The 26285-nt window shown below is 42.2% G+C and overlaps 1 protein-coding gene across 4 annotated transcripts; it reads left to right on the top strand.

Moving 5' to 3' along the window:
- The first annotated feature begins 1389 nt into the window (after positions 1 to 1389).
- LOC115179593 (receptor activity-modifying protein 1) lies at positions 1390 to 25091 on the top strand. Of its 4 annotated transcripts, none has more exons than XM_029741200.1 (3): positions 1390 to 1715; positions 4673 to 4808; positions 24347 to 25091. In XM_029741200.1, exons 1-3 carry the CDS (start codon positions 1661 to 1663, stop codon positions 24588 to 24590), a joined length of 435 nt encoding a protein of 144 aa, XP_029597060.1. In that variant the 5' UTR covers positions 1390 to 1660; the 3' UTR covers positions 24591 to 25091. The 4 variants fall into 4 exon arrangements, with proteins under 4 accessions (XP_029597060.1, XP_029597059.1, XP_029597061.1 ...); XM_029741199.1 differs by having other exon boundaries at positions 1391 to 1715; positions 4670 to 4808; XM_029741201.1 differs by having other exon boundaries at positions 1696 to 1715; positions 3666 to 4808.
- Positions 25092 to 26285: the final 1194 nt, after the last annotated feature.

Below are 26285 nucleotides of genomic sequence, written 5' to 3'. Positions count from 1 at the left end.
GAAATGTGATGACCAGATACCACCTAGTGTTGACTACTGCTACAGAGTAATGTGCAATGCACCACAAACCTTCAAAGAAGCAATGATTTCACCAAAATCAGAGATTTGGGCTACTGCTATGAAGGAGGAGATGGATTCCCTTAGGGAAAATGATACATTCACATTAACCACACTGCCAGAGGGTAAAAATGCAGTGGGGGGCAGGTGGGTCTATGCGGTCAAAAACAATTCAGATGAGACTGAGACATACAAGGCAAGATATGTTGCAAAGGGGTATAGTCAAGTGGCAGGAATAGACTATAAGGAGACTTTTTCTCCAACTGCAAATATGACATCAGTACGCTGTTTGATGCAGCTAGCAGCTCAGTATGACTTAGAGTTACATCAGATGGATGTCAAAACAGCATATCTACATGCTCCTATTGACTGTGAAGTGTACATGGAGCAACCAGAGGGTTTTGAAGTCAGGTCAGATACAGGTGAGCAACTAGTCTGCAAACTGAACAAGTCACTGTACGGCCTGAAACAGTCAGGAAGGAACTGGAACAAAATGTTGCATGATCACCTTAGTGAAAATGGTTTTACACAGAACCCAGCTGATCACTGTGTTTATAACAAACAAACTGCAACAGAAAGGATCATTTTGATAATTTGGGTCGATGATCTAATTATCGCTGCTAGTGATAGTGACTCACTCACAAGTGTAAAAGAAATGTTACGTGAAAAATTTAAGATGAAAGATCTTGGGAGGCTTGGACATTTCCTAGGCATTGATTTTACACAAAGTGAAGGGAAAATAACGATGAACCAAACAAGGTACAATTGCTCTGTCAAAGAACCCAGTGTGTCGTCAGAGATGTAAACATGTCGACATCAGATATCATTTCATTCGATCTGCACTCAGTGATGGTAAAATAAGTATTGAATATTGTCCAACGGCAGACATGGCTGCAGATGTTTTGACTAAACCTGTAACGAAGTTCAAAAATGAAAAATTCTTGGGTTACATGTTTGGAATATAAACTGACATTTGTGAGATGAATAACTGTAAGCTAAATGTGTTGATAAAGTTAGGTTGAATACGACTTGTACAGTATAAGAGCAAGTGGGGGTGTTGGCATGTGGACTAATATGTTGTTGTGTTCTTACACTGGTACAGTCATGCCCTATGAGAGATGTATGACTGCGCATGTGCGAAAATAAATAAAGCGCATTTTCCCCCGTTCTGGTTAAGACACCAATGATGAACATGTGTGTTTATTCCTCCGTTAAGTAAACCGGTATTCCTGTCCTGAAGATGTCAGCACCAACACTGGTGTTGTGTAATGTTTTATGAATACTTTTTATTCTGGTTTTTCAGTGGATGCTGCAGCACCCTCAACACCCCTACTTCCCGCGGCTATGTATGGAAGTTAGCCAACGATTTACCACTGATTTATGGATGGCTCTACGACGTGGGTGTCGCTCCTGTCCCCAGTTAAAATAGCCAACTGGCGTGAACAATGGCTTCAGTTGGAGAATGCATATTCATTTGATGAATCAGTTATTGCAAAGGACAAGGAGTCGGAAGAATTAGCGCATCAATACACTGAAGAAGAGAACACGAGTGAGAAGTTAGGTTACTGCCGCGTCTCTTCGGTGCAATCCATAATAAGAAGCTATGGCACTAGACTGTACATCGCTGACAAAACTAACCCTTGTTTTATGTGTGGCAGGTACGTGTGATATGATCAATTATAAATAATAGCTAATGCTATTTGTTGTTTTGCTTTTGTTTGCTGGTTGTTTTTTGTTTTTTTAATTTTATGCTTTTTGCCTCCCTGGCGCACTTCCTATTCTTACCAGATAGCCGAACCGTACCAAGTCGTCTAAAAATTACTTACATTGACCTTTTTCGTTTGATGTAGCCTATAAAGCTTATTGCGTAATCCAAACGTTTGACCATTACGCGAAACATAAATAACATTTTAAATGTGTGCTGTAGAATGAAGCTAAGAATGAAAATGTCATATTTTGACATTAAACAATTTTCAACTTCATCGATTATTGACGTTATAAAAGTGAAGTGTTCAGTATTATGATTTTGTACAGTATTCACATAGAGCATCTGGTCTCTAAGCGTTGGTCATCAGCTTTCTTAGGAAGATGTCTTTTTAATTATTTTCTCATTTGGAGTCTGTCTACACATGGTCATGATGAATATGAAAACATGTTCGCACAATAGTGGACAAAACAGCTGACCAAGGTGAAGGATATCTGGGCCAACCTGAATGAATCAGCAGCATCAAATGCATGAAGATGCAGTCAAAGTCAATGCAACGCTTTCTATGAACTGGTCTCTATACATTTGACACAAAGCTTATTTATTCCGCTTCCCACTGGGCACACACTGGTTGAATCAACGTGATTTCAATTAATTTCAATTAAATTACGTTAAACCAAGGTGGAATAGACGTTTAATTGCACCATAGACTGTTCTCTCTGCTACCGCACGGCAAGCGGTACGGGAGCGCCAAGTCTAGGTCAAAAAGGCTTCTTAACAGCTTCTGCCGGATATGACTCCTGAACAGCCAATCAAATGGCTACCCGGACTATTTGCATTGACCCCCATTTTCTACCTACATGTACATATTACCTCAATTACCTCGACTAACCGCTGCCCGCACATTGACTCCGTACTGGTACCCCAGTATATAGCCTCACTACTGTTATTTTACTGCTCTTTAATTACTTGTTATTTTTCTATTTTCTTCTCTTTTTTATTTATTTAGTCATTTTTTTTACTTCAGTTTATTTTAGTAAATACTTTCTTTACACTTATTTTTGTTAAAACTGCGTTGTTGGTTAAGGGCTTTTCACTGTGAGGTCTACTACACCTGTTGTTTTCAACGCATGTGACAAATACCATTTGATTTGATAATTGACATCTGTTCCCAGTGGGTTGTCCCCAATTCACCCACAGGAGGATATAATTACTAATAGTAGCCTAATTATAGATGGCTCTCGAATTACATTAGTCAGAGTACTCAAATAAAAGGTTATTGCTAGGTAAACCTTGTGATTTTAAAGGCACAATCTGTTTTTTGCTACTGTTAAATGGTAATTTAACTGTCTTTGGGCACTTTGCTGTTCCACTTTTCTGTCACCCCTGGCAATTTTGCCGTGTGTGGGAGCTGGTCTCATTCTCAGTCAAAAGAAGTGTGAACTGTTAGCCAGAGGAAGTCAGGAGAACCCATACAATAGCCTGAGCGTCAGTCTGGTTGTGCTATCATACCAACTTGGCGCTCGTTGACATGCCCAACATGTTTGACTTGACAAGGAGAGCAATGGAGAAGGAAAGAGCAAAAACAGATCTGGGACACTGAGTTTCTCATAAAGTGCTTTGTGCTGTTTGTACAAAAACATCTAACTTTAAACTCTCAGACATCAACCATTCAAACCCTCTCCATGGCTCTGGCACTTCAGAGACAACATTTGGGACTTCTTACAGCTGAGGTAGGCTACCAAGCATTGACCCCCAACCTTAGCCTGACCTTTTCGTCCAGGCAGAGGGCACTTCACACCTCTATGTTAGGGACCAGGTTGCCAGGGTACCCAATCACAGGCCATAGCTGGTAGGGTTACAGACCCCCTACCCCTATCTGAACCATTTGGTTGCATTCCAGAGTTCCGGTTGAGAAGACCTCTGTAAACCCCTGGGGCTCCACACCAACTCACCAGCTAGACATTTATCCACATGGACAATCCTTCACCTTGGACTGCCTAACCTTGTGTTAATGCGTAGATGACCTTGTAAGTGGACATTGGGTGGCTTAGCGCTCATTTACAGACAGAGATGAGACCTTCTACAGGGTGGAGGTTGGAGCCCTGGCAGAGTGGAACTTTTGACCCGCTCCACTGCAGCCCCATCAATGTCAGTAGGTGGTGAACTGTAGTCGATGAACAGCACTCTCACAGCACGTCCAAGTGGGATAGGGGCGTGTTCAGAACACTGGCGATTACATCATCCGTGGATCTGTTAGGTCGGTATGCACATCCTAATGGGTCCAGGGTTTCAGGTAAGGTGGAGCTGATGTGGTCCTTGACCAGCCTCTCAAAACACTTGATGATGAAAGAACTGAGCGCTATAGGCAGAGAGATAGTCATTTAAGCAGGTTACCTTTGTTTGCTTGAGTACAGGGACAATGGTGGACATCTTGAAGCATGCATGGATGACAGACTGGGACAGTCTATTCTGGTGGTCCGTACTGGTCAGGTTAGGATGTTTCATTCAAGACATAGGTTAAAATAGTACTTGTTGTCTTTAGAATACTTTAAGCTGCATTAGATTGAGCTTGCCTAGTGCAACGGAATGGTCCCAAAAGTGCAAACCTTGCCTATCCGGTACTCCAGGCAGGCTCAATCAAACGCTTATTAACGAAGGGTATTTGAATCAAGATCTTCGGCTGTATGCATCAAGCGTCTCAGAGTGAGACTGCTGATCTAGGATCTGGTGCCCCCTGTCCATATAATCTTATTGTTATGATCTTAAAGGCAAAACTGATCCTAAATCATCACTCCTACTCTTAGACGCTTGATACATTTAGCCCTTGTTTCATAAACTTGCTGCCTCCCTAATCGTTTCTAACAACTACACTACTATCTGATTACATGTTCCTTCCCTCTGAAGCAGCCTGTGGCTTTCCCCCAGTGAGCAGCTGCAGCGGTGCCTATGAGAGGGCCATCTCTGACTTCTGTGTGACCAAGTTCAGTCTGGACATGGAGGCCCTGGACCAGAGCCTGTGGTGCAGCTGGTCCGACACTTTTCAGTCAGTATAATCTATATTATTCACCTAAATCCATCCTAAATTGTATTCATCCTAAATAAAAATAGAGTTGAGTTCAATTACATTTACTTGAATTATGTCACTGTATAATTTGGCAGTATTACTTGCAAATGATGCTCTACCAGTTTAGCAGAGGTCCTTGTCTTTACAAGACCGTTCCATCTGGAGAGCAATGTTTACATGTCTATCACCATAACAGACACACAGATAGAAGGATTCCTCATAGGAATGTTCCTGTGATGTGCAAGGAATGTTTCCAAGATACCATTCCCTTAATGTGAAATCGAATCGACCCAGAAAGTGTGAATGTTCTATACACATTTCATGGAAACATGGTTGCCATGTTCTCAGAACATAAGATATTCATGTTTTAGACATGTTCCATGGGAGAGTTGCAAAAACATGTGTCCCCCTAAACATGTATTACTGTTGCAGAGCCAATCAAGGCCCTGATTGGTGAACCACTGATCCGTTCAGAGTTCTTTGTCTGTTGGTAAAGTAAAGGATGCTCACACATAGAATGTTTTCAACTTACATGTATCACACACTTTGACATACATGATTAAATGATGCATGTTAATTTCTAGAGTAGGTATTATTCAACACGTCCTCAACTGGGATTTGAACTCACAACCTTTAGGTTCACAGTACTCGGATCTTCCTGCTACACCACCATCTTTCTGTTAATATGACTATTCTTTAATCGGTGATTTGATTGACTTATTTCAGCAATTGAAGGACTTTGAGTATAGTTGTGTAATGTTGGTGGGGCATATCAACCTGTTTTAATGATCCTCCTGAATCACTAGGATCAGTAATAGTTTGTATTCAGTGTACTTTTAACAGAGCTGAGATTTACTGAGAAGTGCATTCACCCTATAGCTTACACCTATCAAGTTGTCTCAGATGTAAACAAGTGCCTAGGGAGAAGGGTTTAGTGTTTCTTCTGGACAGGGCCTAACTATACTGGCCCAATAAGCACATGCAAGAACAGTCCTGTGTCCAGTTTTCATTCAACCATTTTAATATGTTCCACCATCATTAGACAACTATCAAATCACTGATGAGAGAACAGTCAAATTAACTGATAACTATCAAATCACTGATGAGAGAACAGTCAAATTAACTGATAACTATCAAACCACTGATGAGAGAACAGTCAAATTAACTGATAACTATCAAACCACTGATGAGAGAATAGTCAAATTAACTGATAACTATCAAACCACTGATGAGAGAACAGTCAAATTAACTGATAACTATCAAACCACTGATGAGAGAACAGTCAAATGAACTGATAACTATCAAATCACTGATGAGAGAACAGTCAAATTAACTGATAACTATCAAACCACTGATGAGAGAACAGTCAAATGAACTGATAACTATCAAACCACTGATGAGAGAACAGTCAAATTAACTGATAACTATCAAATCACTGATGAGAGAACAGTGAAATTAACTGATAACTATCAAATCACTGATGAGAGAACAGTCAAATGAACTGATAACTGACACAGATGTGGTTTAGCAACACGATCTAAATGTCGTGAACCATGAGGTTGTGAGTTCAAATCAAAGGTGACAACATATTGAATAATAATTGCTGTATAAATGAACATGCACAATGTAATCATGTGTTTCAAGTATGTAAGTTGAAAACACTATGTTAAAAGCACTGTCTGTGTGTAACCTTGTCAACAGACAGGAAGAGCTGTGAATGGATCTGTGGGTGACCAATCAGGGCCTTGATGGGCTTGGCAATAGTAACAAGGTGTGATTTGTAATAAAACATTTATATTTTGGGAGAACGTTTCTTTGGGACCATCAGGCAACGTCCTGACAACTGATACACAGAAATATTCTTGCAGCGTTCCCATGAAACGTGTCTAGAACATTAATATCTTACATTCTGAGAACATGGCGACCATATTCTGTGAATGGTTGGTGGGACGTTGATGGAATATTCTCCTAACCCTCAGAAAACTAGACACATGAATGTTCTTGCAGCGTTCCCATGAAACATGTCTAGAACATTAATGTTGTATATTCTGAGAACATTGTAACCACGTTCTAGATATTTCTGCCTGTTCTCCTAACGTTATCACCAAAACATGCTGAAAAGGTTCTCAGAAGGTTTTTTGTTAGCATAGATAGAATGTTCCCCTGACCAATGGAAAACCGGACACTCAAACATTAGGAGAACATTACGGGTAACATTACAAAGAATTTCCAATTCTCTCTCCCTAGAATTGTTAGCTGGGTAGGGAGGGAAGAAGAGAGAGTGAAGGAGGGAGAGGGAAGGATAGATAGAGAGAGGGAGATAGATAGAGCGATTTAATGAGCAGGTCAACTCTGTTTTGAGTGTGGAAAGAAAAAGCAAAGAGGAAGAGAAAGATTGAGAAAGAGACAGAACTTTGCATAAACAAATATTTTCCCAACCAGCCCCTCTGGTCTTGGGTTTAGGGCACACTGATGTTGTGTAAGGTGACACCTGTACTCTGGTCTTGGTCTTGGGTTTAGGGCACACTGATGTTGTGTAAGGTGACACCTGTACACGGGTTCTGGATGGCTGTCTGCCATGGGGACACAGGGTACTAAGTGTGTGTGTGTGTGTGTGTGTGTGTGTGTGTGTGTGTGTGTGTGTGTGTGTGTGTGTGTGTGTGTTCATGGACAGGTCAGGATGCCCTATTAGAAGTTGAACAGTAGTCACCTTTGGGGTTTCCAGTGTCAAAGAGAGTCGGAAATTACACTGAATTCATGTACGCTCTTTTAGAACAAAGTTTCCAATGAAGAACACATTTTCAAGAAACACTGCCAAGGCTTCATGTTATGCATCAATGAGTCATTCATTTAATCACCTATATTCAGTCCAAACACCTCTGATATTATCAGGAGACCAAAGGCACGTCAGTGTGTCTTAGATCTAATTATATTCACTCAGTCATGCTGGTCTGTAGCTCCCCTGGTACGATATTGGGAGTTCCACTGCTGGTATGACTCCTCTCTAACCACCTATACCACCAGCTATGGTAGTTATATTTAGCTGTAAGGTATGTCTCCTCTCTAACCCCCTACCACCTAGCTATGGTCGTTATATTTAGCTGTAAGGTATGTCCCCTCTCTAACCACCTACCACCTAGCTATGGTAGTTATATTTAGCTGTAAGGTATGTCTCCTCTCTAACCACCTACCACCTAGCTATGGTAGTTATATTTAGCTGTAAGGTATGTCCCCTCTCTAACCCCCTACCACCTAGCTATGGTAGTTATATTTAGCTGTAAGGTATGTCTCCTCTCTAACCCCCTACCACCTAGCTATGGTAGTTATATTTAGCTGTAAGGTATGTCCCCTCTCTAACAACCTACCACCTAGCTATGGTAGTTATATTTAGCTGTAAGGTATGTCCCCTCTCTAACCACCTACCACCTAGCTATGGTAGTTATATTTAGCTGTAAGGTATGTCTCCTCTCTAACCACCTACCACCTAGCTATGGTAGTTATATTTAGCTGTAAGGTATGTCTCCTCTCTAACCACCTACCACCTAGCTATGGTAGTTATATTTAGCTGTAAGGTATGTCCCCTCTCTAACCCCCTACCACCTAGCTATGGTAGTTATATTTAGCTGTAAGGTATGTCCCCTCTCTAACCCCCTACCACCTAGCTATGGTAGTTATATTTAGCTGTAAGGTATGTCTCCTCTCTAACCCCCTACCACCTAGCTATGGTAGTTATATTTAGCTGTAAGGTATGTCTCCTCTCTAACCACCTACCACCTAGCTATGGTAGTTATATTTAGCTGTAAGGTATGTCCCCTCTCTAACCACCTACCACCTAGCTATGGTGGTTATATTTAGCTGTAAGGTATGTCCCCTCTCTAACCCCCTACCACCTAGCTATGGTAGTTATATTTAGCTGTAAGGTATGTCTCCTCTCTAACCCCCTACCACCTAGCTATGGTAGTTATATTTAGCTGTAAGGTATGTCCCCTCTCTAACCCCCTACCACCTAGCTATGGTAGTTATATTTAGCTGTAAGGTATGTCCCCTCTCTAACCACCTACCACCTAGCTATGGTAGTTATATTTAGCTGTAAGGTATGTCCCCTCTCTAACCACCTACCACCTAGCTATGGTAGTTATATTTAGCTGTAAGGTATGTCCCCTCTCTAACCCCCTACCACCTAGCTATGGTAGTTATATTTAGCTGTAAGGTATGTCCCCTCTCTAACCACCTAGCTATGGTAGTTATATTTAGCTGTAAGGTATGTCCCCTCTCTAACCACCTACCACCTAGCTATGGTAGTTATATTTAGCTGTAAGGTATGTCCCCTCTCTATCCCCCTACCCCCTAGCTATGGTAGTTATATTTAGCTGTAAGGTATGTCCCCTCTCTAACCACCTACCACCTAGCTATGGTAGTTATATTTAGCTGTAAGGTATGTCTCCTCTCTAACCCCCTACCACCTAGCTATGGTAGTTATATTTAGCTGTAAGGTATGTCTCCTCTCTAACCACCTACCACCTAGCTATGGTAGTTATATTTAGCTGTAAGGTATGTCCCCTCTCTAACCCCCTACCACCTAGCTATGGTAGTTATATTTAGCTGTAAGGTATGTCTCCTCTCTAACCACCTATACCACTAGCTATGGTAGTTATATTTAGCTGTAAGGTATGTCCCCTCTCTAACCACCTACCACCTAGCTATGGTAGTTATATTTAGCTGTAAGGTATGTCCCCTCTCTAACCACCTACCACCTAGCTATGGTAGTTATATTTAGCTGTAAGGTATGTCCCCTCTCTAACCACCTAGCTATGGTAGTTATATTTAGCTGTAAGGTATGTCTCCTCTCTAACCCCCTACCTATGGTAGTTATATTTAGCTGTAAGGTATGTCTCCTCTCTAACCACCTACCACCTAGCTATGGTAGTTATATTTAGCTGTAAGGTATGTCTCCTCTCTAACCACCTACCACCTAGCTATGGTAGTTATATTTAGCTGTAAGGTATGTCCCCTCTCTAACCCCCTACCACCTAGCTATGGTAGTTATATTTAGCTGTAAGGTATGTCTCCTCTCTAACCACCTATACCACTAGCTATGGTAGTTATATTTAGCTGTAAGGTATGTCCCCTCTCTAACCACCTACCACCTAGCTATGGTAGTTATATTTAGCTGTAAGGTATGTCCCCTCTCTAACCACCTACCACCTAGCTATGGTAGTTATATTTAGCTGTAAGGTATGTCTCCTCTCTAACCACCTACCACCTAGCTATGGTAGTTATATTTAGCTGTAAGGTATGTCTCCTCTCTAACCACCTAGCTATGGTAGTTATATTTAGCTGTAAGGTATGTCTCCTCTCTAACCCCCTACCACCTAGCTATGGTAGTTATATTTAGCTGTAAGGTATGTCCCCTCTCTAACCCCCTACCACCTAGCTATGGTAGTTATATTTAGCTGTAAGGTATGTCCCCTCTCTAACCCCCTACCACCTAGCTATGGTAGTTATATTTAGCTGTAAGGTATGTCCCCTCTCTAACCCCCTACCACCTAGCTATGGTAGTTATATTTAGCTGTAAGGTATGTCCCCTCTCTAACCACCTAGCTATGGTAGTTATATTTAGCTGTAAGGTATGTCCCCTCTCTAACCCCCTACCACCTAGCTATGGTAGTTATATTTAGCTGTAAGGTATGTCCCCTCTCTAACCACCTACCACCTAGCTATGGTAGTTATATTTAGCTGTAAGGTATGTCCCCTCTCTAACCCCCTACCACCTAGCTATGGTAGTTATATTTAGCTGTAAGGTATGTCTCCTCTCTAACCACCTACCACCTAGCTATGGTAGTTATATTTAGCTGTAAGGTATGTCCCTCTCTAACCACCTACCACCTAGCTATGGTAGTTATATTTAGCTGTAAGGTATGTCCCCTCTCTAACCACCTACCACCTAGCTATGGTAGTTATATTTAGCTGTAAGGTATGTCTCCTCTCTAACCACCTACCACCTAGCTATGGTAGTTATATTTAGCTGTAAGGTATGTCCCCTCTCTAACCACCTACCACCTAGCTATGGTAGTTATATTTAGCTGTAAGGTATGTCCCCTCTCTAACCACCTACCACCTAGCTATGGTAGTTATATTTAGCTGTAAGGTATGTCTCCTCTCTAACCCCCTACCACCTAGCTATGGTAGTTATATTTAGCTGTAAGGTATGTCTCCTCTCTAACCACCTACCACCTAGCTATGGTAGTTATATTTAGCTGTAAGGTATGTCTCCTCTCTAACCCCCTACCACCTAGCTATGGTAGTTATATTTAGCTGTAAGGTATGTCCCCTCTCTAACCCCCTACCACCTAGCTATGGTAGTTATATTTAGCTGTAAGGTATGTCCCCTCTCTAACCACCTACCACCTAGCTATGGTAGTTATATTTAGCTGTAAGGTATGTCCCCTCTCTAACCCCCTACCACCTAGCTGTGGTAGTTATATTTAGCTGTAAGGTATGTCCCCTCTCTAACCACCTACCACCTAGCTATGGTAGTTATATTTAGCTGTAAGGTATGTCCCCTCTCTAACCACCTACCACCTAGCTATGGTAGTTATATTTAGCTGTAAGGTATGTCCCCTCTCTAACCACCTACCACTAGCTATGGTAGTTATATTTAGCTGTAAGGTATGTCCCCTCTCTAACCACCTACCACCTAGCTATGGTAGTTATATTTAGCTGTAAGGTAGGTCCTCCTCTCTAACCACCTACCACCTAGCTATGGTAGTTATATTTAGCTGTAAGCTATGTCCCCTCTCTACCCAGCAACCACCTAGCTATGGTAGTTATATTTAGGCTGTAAGGTATGTCCCCTCTCTAACCACCCTACCACCTAGCTATGGTAGTTATATTTAGCTGTAAGGTATGTCTCCTCTCTATCCACCTACCACCTAGCTATGGTAGTTATATTTAGCTGTAAGGTATGTCTCCTCTCTAACCACCTACCACCTAGCTATGGTAGTTATATTTAGCTGTAAGGTATGTCCCCTCTCTAACCCCCTAGCTATGGTAGTTATATTTAGCTGTAAGGTATGTCTCCTCTCTATCCACCTACCACCTAGCTATGGTAGTTATATTTAGCTGTAAGGTATGACTCCTCTCTAACCCCCTACCACCTAGCTATGGTAGTTATATTTAGCTGTAAGGTATGTCCCCTCTCTAACCCCCTACCACCTAGCTATGGTAGTTATATTTAGCTGTAAGGTATGTCTCCTCTCTAACCACCTACCACCTAGCTATGGTAGTTATATTTAGCTGTAAGGTATGTCCCCTCTCTAACCCCCTACCACCTAGCTATGGTAGTTATATTTAGCTGTAAGGTATGTCCCCTCTCTAACCACCTACCACCTAGCTATGGTAGTTATATTTAGCTGTAAGGTATGTCTCCTCTCTAACCACCTACCACCTAGCTATGGTAGTTATATTTAGCTGTAAGGTATGTCTCCTCTCTAACCACCTACCACCTAGCTATGGTAGTTATATTTAGCTGTAAGGTATGTCTCCTCTCTAACCCCCTACCACCTAGCTATGGTAGTTATATTTAGCTGTAAGGTATGTCCCCTCTCTAACCCCCTACCACCTAGCTATGGTAGTTATATTTAGCTGTAAGGTATGTCTCCTCTCTAACCACCTAGCTATGGTAGTTATATTTAGCTGTAAGGTATGTCCCCTCTCTAACCACCTACCACCTAGCTATGGTAGTTATATTTAGCTGTAAGGTATGTCTCCTCTCTAACCCCCTACAACCTAGCTATGGTAGTTATATTTAGCTGTAAGGTATGTCTCCTCTCTAACCCCCTACCACCTAGCTATGGTAGTTATATTTAGCTGTAAGGTATGTCCCCTCTCTAACCCCCTACCACCTAGCTATGGTAGTTATATTTAGCTGTAAGGTATGTCTCCTCTCTAACCACCTACCACCTAGCTATGGTAGTTATATTTAGCTGTAAGGTATGTCTCCTCTCTAACCCCCTACCACCTAGCTATGGTAGTTATATTTAGCTGTAAGGTATGTCTCCTCTCTAACCACCTACCACCTAGCTATGGTAGTTATATTTAGCTGTAAGGTATGTCCCCTCTCTAACCCCCTACCACCTAGCTATGGTAGTTATATTTAGCTGTAAGGTATGTCCCCTCTCTAACCCCCTACCACCTAGCTATGGTAGTTATATTTAGCTGTAAGGTATGTCTCCTCTCTAACCACCTACCACCTAGCTATGGTAGTTATATTTAGCTGTAAGGTATGTCTCCTCTCTAACACCCTACCACCTAGCTATGGTAGTTATATTTAGCTGTAAGGTATGTCCCCTCTCTAACCACCTACCACCTAGCTATGGTAGTTATATTTAGCTGTAAGGTATGTCCCCTCTCTAACCCCCTACCACCTAGCTATGGTAGTTATATTTAGCTGTAAGGTATGTCTCCTCTCTAACCACCTACCACCTAGCTATGGTAGTTATATTTAGCTGTAAGGTATGTCCCCTCTCTAACCCCCTACCACCTAGCTATGGTAGTTATATTTAGCTGTAAGGTATGTCCCCTCTCTAACCACCTACCACCTAGCTATGGTAGTTATATTTAGCTGTAAGGTATGTCTCCTCTCTAACCACCTACCACCTAGCTATGGTAGTTATATTTAGCTGTAAGGTATGTCCCCTCTCTAACCCCCTACCCCCTAGCTATGGTAGTTATATTTAGCTGTAAGGTATGTCTCCTCTCTAACCACCTACCACCTAGCTATGGTAGTTATATTTAGCTGTAAGGTATGTCTCCTCTCTAACCACCTACCACCTAGCTATGGTAGTTATATTTAGCTGTAAGGTATGTCCCCTCTCTAACCCCCTACCACCTAGCTATGGTAGTTATATTTAGCTGTAAGGTATGTCCCCTCTCTAACCACCTAGCTATGGTAGTTATATTTAGCTGTAAGGTATGTCCCCTCTCTAACCACCTACCACCTAGCTATGGTAGTTATATTTAGCTGTAAGGTATGTCCCCTCTCTAACCACCTACCACCTAGCTATGGTAGTTATATTTAGCTGTAAGGTATGTCTCCTCTCTAACCCCCTACCACCTAGCTATGGTAGTTATATTTAGCTGTAAGGTATGTCCCCTCTCTAACCCCCTACCACCTAGCTATGGTAGTTATATTTAGCTGTAAGGTATGTCCCCTCTCTAACAACCTACCACCTAGCTATGGTAGTTATATTTAGCTGTAAGGTATGTCCCCTCTCTAACCCCCTACCACCAAGCTATGGTAGTTATATTTAGCTGTAAGGTATGTCCCCTCTCTAACCCCCTACCACCTAGCTATGGTAGTTATATTTAGCTGTAAGGTATGTCCCCTCTCTAACCCCCTACCACCTAGCTATGGTAGTTATATTTAGCTGTAAGGTATGTCTCCTCTCTAACCACCTAGCTATGGTAGTTATATTTAGCTGTAAGGTATGTCTCCTCTCTAACCACCTACCACCTAGCTATGGTAGTTATATTTAGCTGTAAGGTATGTCCCCTCTCTAACCACCTACCACCTAGCTATGGTAGTTATATTTAGCTGTAAGGTATGTCTCCTCTCTAACCCCCTACCACCTAGCTATGGTAGTTATATTTAGCTGTAAGGTATGTCTCCTCTCTATCCCCCTACCACCTAGCTATGGTAGTTATATTTAGCTGTATGGTATGTCCCCTCTCTAACCCCCTACCACCTAGCTATGGTATTTATATTTAGCTGTAAGGTATGTCTCCTCTCTAACCACCTATACCACTAGCTATGGTAGTTATATTTAGCTGTAAGGTATGTCCCCTCTCTAACCCCCTACCACCTAGCTATGGTAGTTATATTTAGCTGTAAGGTATGTCTCCTCTCTAACCACCTACCACCTAGCTATGGTAGTTATATTTAGCTGTAAGGTATGTCCCCTCTCTAACCACCTAGCTATGGTAGTTATATTTAGCTGTAAGGTATGTCCCCTCTCTAACCCCCTACCACCTAGCTATGGTAGTTATATTTAGCTGTAAGGTATGTCTCCTCTCTAACCCCCTACCACCTAGCTATGGTAGTTATATTTAGCTGTAAGGTATGTCCCCTCTCTAACCCCCTACCACCTAGCTATGGTAGTTATATTTAGCTGTAAGGTATGTCTCCTCTCTAACCACCTACCACCTAGCTATGGTAGTTATATTTAGCTGTAAGGTATGTCCCCTCTCTAACCACCTACCACCTAGCTATGGTAGTTATATTTAGCTGTAAGGTATGTCCCCTCTCTAACCACCTACCACCTAGCTATGGTAGTTATATTTAGCTGTAAGGTATGTCCCCTCTCTAACCCCCTACCACCTAGCTATGGTAGTTATATTTAGCTGTAAGGTATGTCCCCTCTCTAACCACCTACCACCTAGCTATGGTAGTTATATTTAGCTGTAAGGTATGTCCCCTCTCTAACCACCTACCACCTAGCTATGGTAGTTATATTTAGCTGTAAGGTATGTCCCCTCTCTAACCACCTACCACCTAGCTATGGTAGTTATATTTAGCTGTAAGGTATGTCCCCTCTCTAACCCCCTACCACCTAGCTATGGTAGTTATATTTAGCTGTAAGGTATGTCTCCTCTCTAACCCCCTACCACTAGCTATGGTAGTTATATTTAGCTGTAAGGTATGTCCCCTCTCTAACCCCCTACCACCTAGCTATGGTAGTTATATTTAGCTGTAAGGTATGTCTCCTCTCTAACCACCTACCACCTAGCTATGGTAGTTATATTTAGCTGTAAGGTATGTCCCCTCTCTAACCCCCTACCACCTAGCTATGGTAGTTATATTTAGCTGTAAGGTATGTCTCCTCTCTAACCACCTACCACCTAGCTATGGTAGTTATATTTAGCTGTAAGGTATGTCTCCTCTCTAACCACCTACCACCTAGCTATGGTAGTTATATTTAGCTGTAAGGTATGTCTCCTCTCTAACCACCTAGCTATGGTAGTTATATTTAGCTGTAAGGTATGTCTCCTCTCTAACCCCCTACCACTAGCTATGGTAGTTATATTTAGCTGTAAGGTATGTCCCCTCTCTAACCCCCTACCACCTAGCTATGGTAGTTATATTTAGCTGTAAGGTATGTCTCCTCTCTAACCACCTACCACCTAGCTATGGTAGTTATATTTAGCTGTAAGGTATGTCCCCTCTCTAACCACCTACCACCTAGCTATGGTAGTTATATTTAGCTGTAAGGTATGTCCCCTCTCTAACCCCCTACCACCTAGCTATGGTAGTTATATTTAGCTGTAAGGTATGTCCCCTCTCTAACCACCTACCACCTAGCTATGGTAGTTATATTTAGCTGTAAGGTATGTCCCCTCTCTAACCACCTATCACCTAGCTATGGTAGTTATATTTAGCTGTAAGGTATGTCCCCTCTCTAACCTCCTACCACCTAGCTATGGTAGTTATATTTAGCTGTAAGGTATGTCTCCTCTCTAACCACCTACCACCTAGCTATGGTAGTTATATTTAGCTGTAAGGTATGTCTCCTCTCTAACCACCTACCACCTAGCTATGGTAGTTATATTTAGCTGTAAGGTATGTCCCCTCTCTAACCCCCTACCACCTAGCTATGGTAGTTATATTTAGCTGTATGGTATGTCCCCTCTCTAACCACCTAGCTATGGTAGTTATATTTAGCTGTAAGGTATGTCTCCTCTCTAACCCCCTACCACCTAGCTATGGTAGTTATATTTAGCTGTAAGGTATGTCCCCTCTCTAACCACCTACCACCTAGCTATGGTAGTTATATTTAGCTGTAAGGTATGTCCCCTCTCTAACCCCCTACCACCTAGCTATGGTAGTTATATTTAGCTGTAAGGTATGTCCCCTCTCTAACCACCTACCACCTAGCTATGGTAGTTATATTTAGCTGTAAGGTATGTCCCCTCTCTAACCACCTACCACCTAGCTATGGTAGTTATATTTAGCTGTAAGGTATGTCTCCTCTCTAACCCCCTACCACCTAGCTATGGTAGTTATATTTAGCTGTAAGGTATGTCTCCTCTCTAACCACCTACCACCTAGCTATGGTAGTTATATTTAGCTGTAAGGTATGTCTCCTCTCTAACCCCCTACCACCTAGCTATGGTAGTTATATTTAGCTGTATGGTATGTCTCCTCTCTAACCACCTAGCTATGGTAGTTATATTTAGCTGTATGGTATGTCTCCTCTCTAACCACCTAGCTATGGTAGTTATATTTAGCTGTAAGGTATGTCCCCTCTCTAACCCCCTACCACCTAGCTATGGTAGTTATATTTAGCTGTAAGGTATGTCCCCTCTCTAACCCCCTACCACCTAGCTATGGTAGTTATATTTAGCTGTAAGGTATGTGTCCTCTCTAACCACCTACCACCTAGCTATGGTAGTTATATTTAGCTGTAAGGTATGTCTCCTCTCTAACCCCCTACCACCTAGCTATGGTAGTTATATTTAGCTGTAAGGTATGTCCCCTCTCTAACCCCCTACCACCTAGCTATGGTAGTTATATTTAGCTGTAAGGTATGTCTCCTCTCTAACCCCCTACCACCTAGCTATGGTAGTTATATTTAGCTGTAAGGTATGTCCCCTCTCTAACTCCCTACCACCTAGCTATGGTAGTTATATTTAGCTGTAAGGTATGTCCCCTCTCTAACCCCCTACCACCTAGCTATGGTAGTTATATTTAGCTGTATGGTATGTCCCCTCTCTAACCCCCTACCACCTAGCTATGGTAGTTATATTTAGCTGTAAGGTATGTCTCCTCTCTAACCCCCTACCACCTAGCTATGGTAGTTATATTTAGCTGTAAGGTATGTCTCCTCTCTAACCACCTAGCTATGGTAGTTATATTTAGCTGTAAGGTATGTCTCCTCTCTAACCCCCTACCACCTAGCTATGGTAGTTATATTTAGCTGTAAGGTATGTCCCCTCTCTAACCACCTACCACCTAGCTATGGTAGTTATATTTAGCTGTAAGGTATGTCTCCTCTCTAACCCCCTACCACCTAGCTATGGTAGTTATATTTAGCTGTAAGGTATGTCTCCTCTCTAACCACCTACCACCTAGCTATGGTAGTTATATTTAGCTGTAAGGTATGTCCCCTCTCTAACCACCTACCACCTAGCTATGGTAGTTATATTTAGCTGTAAGGTATGTCCCCTCTCTAACCACCTACCACCTAGCTATGGTAGTTATATTTAGCTGTAAGGTATGTCCCCTCTCTAACCACCTACCACCTAGCTATGGTAGTTATATTTAGCTGTAAGGTATGTCCCCTCTCTAACCCCCTACCACCTAGCTATGGTAGTTATATTTAGCTGTAAGGTATGTCTCCTCTCTAACCCCCTACCACCTAGCTATGGTAGTTATATTTAGCTGTAAGGTATGTCCCCTCTCTAACTCCCTACCACCTAGCTATGGTAGTTATATTTAGCTGTATGGTATGTCCCCTCTCTAACCCCCTACCACCTAGCTATGGTAGTTATATTTAGCTGTAAGGTATGTCTCCTCTCTAACCACCTACCACCTAGCTATGGTAGTTATATTTAGCTGTAAGGTATGTCTCCTCTCTAACCACCTATACCACTAGCTATGGTAGTTATATTTAGCTGTAAGGTATGTCCCCTCTCTAACCCCCTACCACCTAGCTATGGTAGTTATATTTAGCTGTAAGGTATGTCTCCTCTCTAACTCCCTACCACCTAGCTATGGTAGTTATATTTAGCTGTAAGGTATGTCTCCTCTCTAACCACCTACCACCTAGCTATGGTAGTTATATTTAGCTGTAAGGTATGTCCCCTCTCTAACCACCTAGCTATGGTAGTTATATTTAGCTGTAAGGTATGTCTCCTCTCTAACCACCTACCACCTAGCTATGGTAGTTATATTTAGCTGTAAGGTATGTCCCCTCTCTAACCACCTACCACCTAGCTATGGTAGTTATTTTTAGCTGTAAGGTATGTCTCCTCTCTAACAACCTACCACCTAGCTATGGTAGTTATATTTAGCTGTAAGGTATGTCTCCTCTCTAACCCCCTACCACCTAGCTATGGTAGTTATATTTAGCTGTAAGGTATGTCCCCTCTCTAACCCCCTACCACCTAGCTATGGTAGTTATATTTAGCTGTAAGGTATGTCTCCTCTCTAACCCCCTACCACCAAGCTATGGTAGTTATATTTAGCTGTAAGGTATGTCTCCTCTCTAACCCCCTACCACCTAGCTATAGTAGTTATATTTAGCTGTAAGGTATGTCTCCTCTCTAACCCCCTACCACCTAGCTATGGTAGTTATATTTAGCTGTAAGGTATGTCCCCTCTCTAACCACCTACCACCTAGCTATGGTAGTTATATTTAGCTGTAAGGTATGTCTCCTCTCTAACCCCCTACCACCTATCTATGGTAGTTATATTTAGCTGTAAGGTATGTCTCCTCTCTAACCCCCTACCACCTAGCTATGGTAGTTATATTTAGCTGTAAGGTATGTCCCCTCTCTAAACCCCTACCACCTAGCTATGGTAGTTATATTTAGCTGTAAGGTATGTCCCCTCTCTATCCCCCTACCACCTAGCTATGGTAGTTATATTTAGCTGTAAGGTATGTCCCCTCTCTAACCACCTAGCTATGGTAGTTATATTTAGCTGTAAGGTATGTCTCCTCTCTAACCACCTACCACCTAGCTATGGTAGTTATATTTAGCTGTAAGGTATGTCTCCTCTCTAACCCCCTACCACCTAGCTATGGTAGTTATATTTAGCTGTAAGGTATGTCTCCTCTCTAACCCCCTACCACCTAGCTATGGTAGTTATATTTAGCTGTAAGGTATGTCCCCTCTCTAACCACCTACCACCTAGCTATGGTAGTTATATTTAGCTGTAAGGTATGTCCCCTCTCTAACCACCTACCACCTAGCTATGGTAGTTATATTTAGCTGTAAGGTATGTCTCCTCTCTAACCACCTACCACCAAGCTATGGTAGTTATATTTAGCTGTAAGGTATGTCTCCTCTCTAACCACCTAGCTATGGTAGTTATATTTAGCTGTAAGGTATGTCCCCTCTCTAACCACCTACCACCTAGCTATGGTAGTTATATTTAGCTGTAAGGTATGTCCCCTCTCTAACCCCCTACCACCTAGCTATGGTAGTTATATTTAGCTGTAAGGTATGTCCCCTCTCTAACCCCCTACCACCTAGCTATGGTAGTTATATTTAGCTGTAAGGTATGTCTCCTCTCTAACCACCTATACCACTAGCTATGCTAGTTATATTTAGCTGTAAGGTATGTCCCCTCTCTAACCACCTACCACCTAGCTATGGTAGTTATATTTAGCTGTAAGGTATGTCCCCTCTCTAACCACCTACCACCTAGCTATGGTAGTTATATTTAGCTGTAAGGTATGTCCCCTCTCTAACCACCTAGCTATGGTAGTTATATTTAGCTGTAAGGTATGTCCCCTCTCTAACCACCTAGCTATGGTAGTTATATTTAGCTGTAAGGTATGTCCCCTCTCTAACCCCCTACCACCTAGCTATGGTAGTTATATTTAGCTGTAAGGTATGTCCCCTCTCTAACCACCTACCACCTAGCTATGGTAGTTATATTTAGCTGTAAGGTATGTCTCCTCTCTAACCACCTACCACCAAGCTATGGTAGTTATATTTAGCTGTAAGGTATGTCCCCTCTCTAACCCCCTACCACCTACCTATGGTAGTTATATTTAGCTGTAAGGTATGTCCCCTCTCTAACCACCTACCACCTAGCTATGGTAGTTATATTTAGCTGTAAGGTATGTCTCCTCTCTAACCACCTACCACCTAGCTATGGTAGTTATATTTAGCTGTAAGGTATGTCCCCTCTCTAACCCCCTACCACCTAGCTATGGTAGTTATATTTAGCTGTAAGGTATGTCCCCTCTCTAACCCCCTACCACCTAGCTATGGTAGTTATATTTAGCTGTAAGGTATGTCTCCTCTCTAACCACCTACCACCTAGCTATGGTAGTTATATTTAGCTGTAAGGTATGTCTCCTCTCTAACCCCCTACCACCTAGCTATGGTAGTTATATTTAGCTGTAAGGTATGTCCCCTCTCTAACCACCTACCACCTAGCTATGGTAGTTATATTTAGCTGTAAGGTATGTCCCCTCTCTAACCACCTACCACCTAGCTATGGTAGTTATATTTAGCTGTAAGGTATGTCTCCTCTCTAACCCCCTACCACCTAGCTATGGTAGTTATATTTAGCTGTAAGGTATGTCTCCTCTCTAACCACCTATACCACTAGCTATGGTAGTTATATTTAGCTGTAAGGTATGTCTCCTCTCTAACCACCTACCACCTAGCTATGGTAGTTATATTTAGCTGTAAGGTATGTCCCCTCTCTAACCCCCTACCACCTAGCTATGGTAGTTATATTTAGCTGTAAGGTATGTCCCCTCTCTAACCCCTTACCACCTAGCTATGGTAGTTATATTTAGCTGTAAGGTATGTCTCCTCTCTAACCACCTACCACCTAGCTATGGTAGTTATATTTAGCTGTAAGGTATGTCCCCTCTCTAACCACCTACCACCTAGCTATGGTAGTTATATTTAGCTGTAAGGTATGTCTCCTCTCTAACCCCCTACCACCTAGCTATGGTAGTTATATTTAGCTGTAAGGTATGTCCCCTCTCTAACCACCTACCACCTAGCTATGGTAGTTATATTTAGCTGTAAGGTATGTCTCCTCTCTAACCACCTACCACCTAGCTATGGTAGTTATATTTAGCTGTAAGGTATGTCTCCTCTCTAACCACCTACCACCTAGCTATGGTAGTTATATTTAGCTGTAAGGTATGTCCCCTCTCTAACCCCCTACCACCTAGCTATGGTAGTTATATTTAGCTGTAAGGTATGTCCCCTCTCTAACCCCCTACCACCTAGCTATGGTAGTTATATTTAGCTGTAAGGTATGTCCCCTCTCTAACCACCTAGCTATGGTAGTTATATTTAGCTGTAAGGTATGTCTCCTCTCTAACCACCTACCACCTAGCTATGGTAGTTATATTTAGCTGTAAGGTATGTCTCCTCTCTAACCACCTACCACCTAGCTATGGTAGTTATATTTAGCTGTAAGGTATGTCCCCTCTCTAACCACCTACCACCTAGCTATGGTAGTTATATTTAGCTGTAAGGTATGTCCCCTCTCTAACCCCCTAGCTATGGTAGTTATATTTAGCTGTAAGGTATGTCTCCTCTCTAACCACCTACCACCTAGCTATGGTAGTTATATTTAGCTGTAAGGTATGTCCCCTCTCTAACCACCTAGCTATGGTAGTTATATTTAGCTGTAAGGTATGTCTCCTCTCTAACCACCTACCACCTAGCTATGGTAGTTATATTTAGCTGTAAGGTATGTCCCCTCTCTAACCACCTAGCTATGGTAGTTATATTTAGCTGTAAGGTATGTCCCCTCTCTAATCACCTAGCTATGGTAGTTATATTTAGCTGTAAGGTATGTCCCCTCTCTAACCACCTACCACCTAGCTATGGTAGTTATATTTAGCTGTAAGGAATGTCTCCTCTCTAACCACCTACCACCTAGCTATGGTAGTTATATTTAGCTGTAAGGTATGTCTCCTCTCTAACCACCTACCACCTAGCTATGGTAGTTATATTTAGCTGTAAGGTATGTCTCCTCTCTAACCACCTACCACCTAGCTATGGTAGTTATATTTAGCTGTAAGGTATGTCTCCTCTCTAACCCCCTACCACCTAGCTATGGTAGTTATATTTAGCTGTAAGGTATGTCCCCTCTCTAACCCCCTACCACCTAGCTATGGTAGTTATATTTAGCTGTAAGGTATGTCTCCTCTCTAACCACCTACCACCTAGCTATGGTAGTTATATTTAGCTGTAAGGTATGTCCCCTCTCTAACCACCTAGCTATGGTAGTTATATTTAGCTGTAAGGTATGTCTCCTCTCTAACCACCTACCACCTAGCTATGGTAGTTATATTTAGCTGTGCTAAGCCTGCTGGTAATTCAAGCTGTTAGTTTGCCTTTTCCTACTCCGTCGGTTGGAGACCACAAGTGAAACAGACCTGTTTTCAAAGAGTCACTTTTCAGACATGTTTTGAGGAATGGCTATTTTGATGCCAATGAATATCGACCCCCCAAAAAATATATTAAAATAAACCTAACATACAGTGCCTTCGTTAAGTATTCAGACTCCTTGACTTTTTCCACATTTTGATTAAATTGATTAAATGTTTTTGTTTTCATCAATCTACACACAATACGCCATAATGACTAAGCAAAAACTGGTTTGTAGAAATCTTTGCTAATTTATTAAAAAAATAAAAACGGAAATATCACATTTATGTAAGTATTCATACCCTTTACTCAGTACTTTGTTGAAGCAACTTTGGCTGCAAGTAAAGCATTGCGTCTTCCTGGGTATGACGTTACAAGCTGTATTAATGGATTTTCTACCATTCTTCTCTGCAGAGCCCCTCAAGCTCTGTCAGGTTGGATGGGGAGCGTGACGCTTGGCATTCAGGCCAAAGAGTTCAATATTGGTTTCATCAGACCAGACAATCTTGTTTCTCATGGTCTGAGAGTCTTTAGGTGCCTTTTGGCAAACACCAAGCGGGCTGTCATGTGCCTTTTACTGAGGAGTGGCTTCCGTCTGGCCACTCTACCATAAAGGCCTGATTGCTGGAGTGCTGCAGAGATGGCTGTCCTTCTGGAAAGTTCTCCCATCTCCACAGAGGAACTGGAGCTCTGTCAGAGTGACCATCGCGTTCTTGGTCACCTCCCTGACCAAGCCCCTTCTCCCCCGATTGCTCAGTTTGGCCGGGCAGCCAGCTCTAGGAAGAGTCTTGGTGGTTGCAAACTTCTTCCATTTAAGAATGATGGAGGCCACTGTGTTCTTGAGGACCTTCATTGCTTCAGAAATGTTTTGGTACCCTTCCCCAGATCTGTGCCTTGACACATTCCTGTCTCGGAGCTCTACGGCAATACCTTCAAACTCATGGCTTGTTTTTTGCTCTGACATGCACTGTCAACTGTGGGACCTTATATAGACAGGTGTGTGCCTTTCCAAATCATGTCCAATCAATTGAATTTACCACAGGTGGATTCCAATCAAGTTGTAGAAACATCTCAAGGATGATCAATAGAAACAGGATGCATCTGAGCTCAATTTCGAGTCTCATAGCAAAGGGTCTGAATACTTCTGTAAATAAGGTATTTCTCTTTTTTTAAACCAGTTTTCTCTTTGTCATTATGGGGTATTGTGTGTAGATTAATGCTGATTATTATTCTTTTTAATCAATTTTAAAATAAGACTGAAATGCAATTTTTTTTTTGAAAAATCAAGGGGTCTGAATACTTTCCGAATGCACTGTATTTAAAAGTTAGAGTTAGTTTTCTCATGCTGCCCCCTAGTTTCAATGTTTTATCCTCTCCTGCAGGCCTTACGAGGAACTGACCAACTGCACCTTTTTCATGGCACTCAAGATGCACTGCTTCTGGCCCAACCGGCTGATAGACGAACTCTTCATACGCCTCCACCGGGACTACTTTCACGACTGCGCTCTGACCGGCAGGCTGCTTCGGGACCCTCCTATACGTATCTTGGGGCCTTTCATTGGAGTGCCTGTGCTGGTCACTCTGCTCATGACTGCCCTAGTGGTGTGGAGCGGTAAATGTCGCTAGAGAATCGTGTAACTGTCTCATCCTGGGTGAAGGTGCCCCTGGGTACAGATTACAGATCTAGGATCAGTTTGCCCTCCCAAAATTCTAAACTGAATCATTAGCGGAGGAAACGCAAAACTGACCCGAGGCCAGCTTCTAGGGATCAACCTGACCTCTTCGAGAACGAACTCCAACTTATCTGATAGGGGAGACATGATGGAGGGGACACTGAACTGGGACAAACGACAAGCAGAGATACCCAACAGCATACTAAGACTGTAATCTTTCTGTGATGTTTGTTGTTTGATGGACACTGGTAGTATGAGTTAAGGACCTCTCAGAAGCCTACTACTGAAACAAAGCAAAGGCTTTAGATTGTACTGTGGCTCATCGATAACCCTAGAAATTCCAATTTAAAACATGCATTGTATTATTGTAAACCACCAAGTGGCCAACCAAGAGAGGGCTAATGTGGTGTAGGGCATGGAGGACAGATAATAAATACCTCGTATGAATATGACATTGTTTTTGGTATCCATTTATTTTGATATCAATATGATATTTGTTTGATATCCAAACATGAATGAGAACAGAATTGAACTCCCACCTGAGGAGTGTAGAGATGCCCCTTGAGCCCATAGCCAGAACCAATATATCTCTCCCCAGCACTGAGTGTCATACTACCATCCACCTACTACCATAACTATCAGATTCAGGAATCAGAGTACTCCAACATCCCAATACACACACCTGTGTAGAGAAGTATCAAAAATACATTACAATATGAACCATTCAAAAACACCTGGCTATTCTCATACTGTGGTGGGCAGAACGAGAAGGCACACACACGCACGCACGCACGCACGACACACACTTACACACATTTTTCTTGTTTTATGAAAAGGCACACCACACAGTGAGTCAGCACACCAGAGGGCCCTGGGTCTCCCTGAAGGAGAATGGAAGAAATTAAAAGATTAAAAGCCGCTTTGATTGGCAGCTCGCCTTCACACAAGTGGCAGAATATAGTCCCAAAGCTGGCTCGCCATAGCAACGGGGTTATTAATCTCAATGTGACTGCAGTAAAAAGGCCTCAGTCCCCCCTATCTGAGATATCTACTGCAGCCCTCATCCTCCGCATACAACACCCGTTCTGCCAGTCACATTCTGTTAAAGGTCCCTAAAGCACACACATCCCTGAGTCGCTTGTCTTTTCAGTTTGCTGCAGCTAGTGACTGGAACGAGCTGCAACAAACACTCAAACTGGACAGTTTTATCTCAATCTCTTCATTCAAAGACTCAATCATGGACACTCTTACTGACAGTTGTGGCTGCTTTGCGTGATGTATTGTTGTCGCTACCTTTTTGCCCTTTGTGCTGTTGACTGTGCCCAATAATGTTTGTACCATGTTTTGTGCTGCTACCATGTTGTGTTGCTACCATGTTGTTGTCATGTTGTGATGCTACCATGCTGTGTTGTCATGTGTTGCTGCCTTGCTATGTTGTTGTCTTAGGTCTCTCTTATGTAGTGTTGTGTTGTCTCTCTTGTTGTCATGTGTGTTTTGTCCTATATTTATTTAATTTATATATATTTTTAAACCCAGCCCCCGTCCCCGCAGGAGGCTTTTTGCCTTTTGGTAGGTCGTCATTGTAAATAAGAATTTGTTCTTAACTGACTTGTCTAGTTAAATAAAGGTTAAATAAAAACATTTATAA

Source organism: Salmo trutta, chromosome 39 (genome assembly GCF_901001165.1).
Source record: "Salmo trutta chromosome 39, fSalTru1.1, whole genome shotgun sequence".
NCBI lineage: Eukaryota > Metazoa > Chordata > Actinopteri > Salmoniformes > Salmonidae > Salmo > Salmo trutta.
Note: the sequence above shows the minus strand (reverse complement) of the source record. Positions and strands in the feature narration are given on the sequence as shown.

Coding starts and splice junctions, on each gene's coding strand:
- LOC115179593 (XM_029741199.1), top strand. CDS start 1,661: ATGGCACTAGACTGTACATCGCTGACAAAACTAACCCTTGTTTTATGT. Junction 1,716..4,669: donor CCTTGTTTTATGTGTGGCAG/GTACGTGTGATA, acceptor TTCCCTCTGAAG/CAGCCTGTGGCTTTCCCCCA. Junction 4,809..24,346: donor AGCTGGTCCGACACTTTTCA/GTCAGTATAATC, acceptor CCTCTCCTGCAG/GCCTTACGAGGAACTGACCA.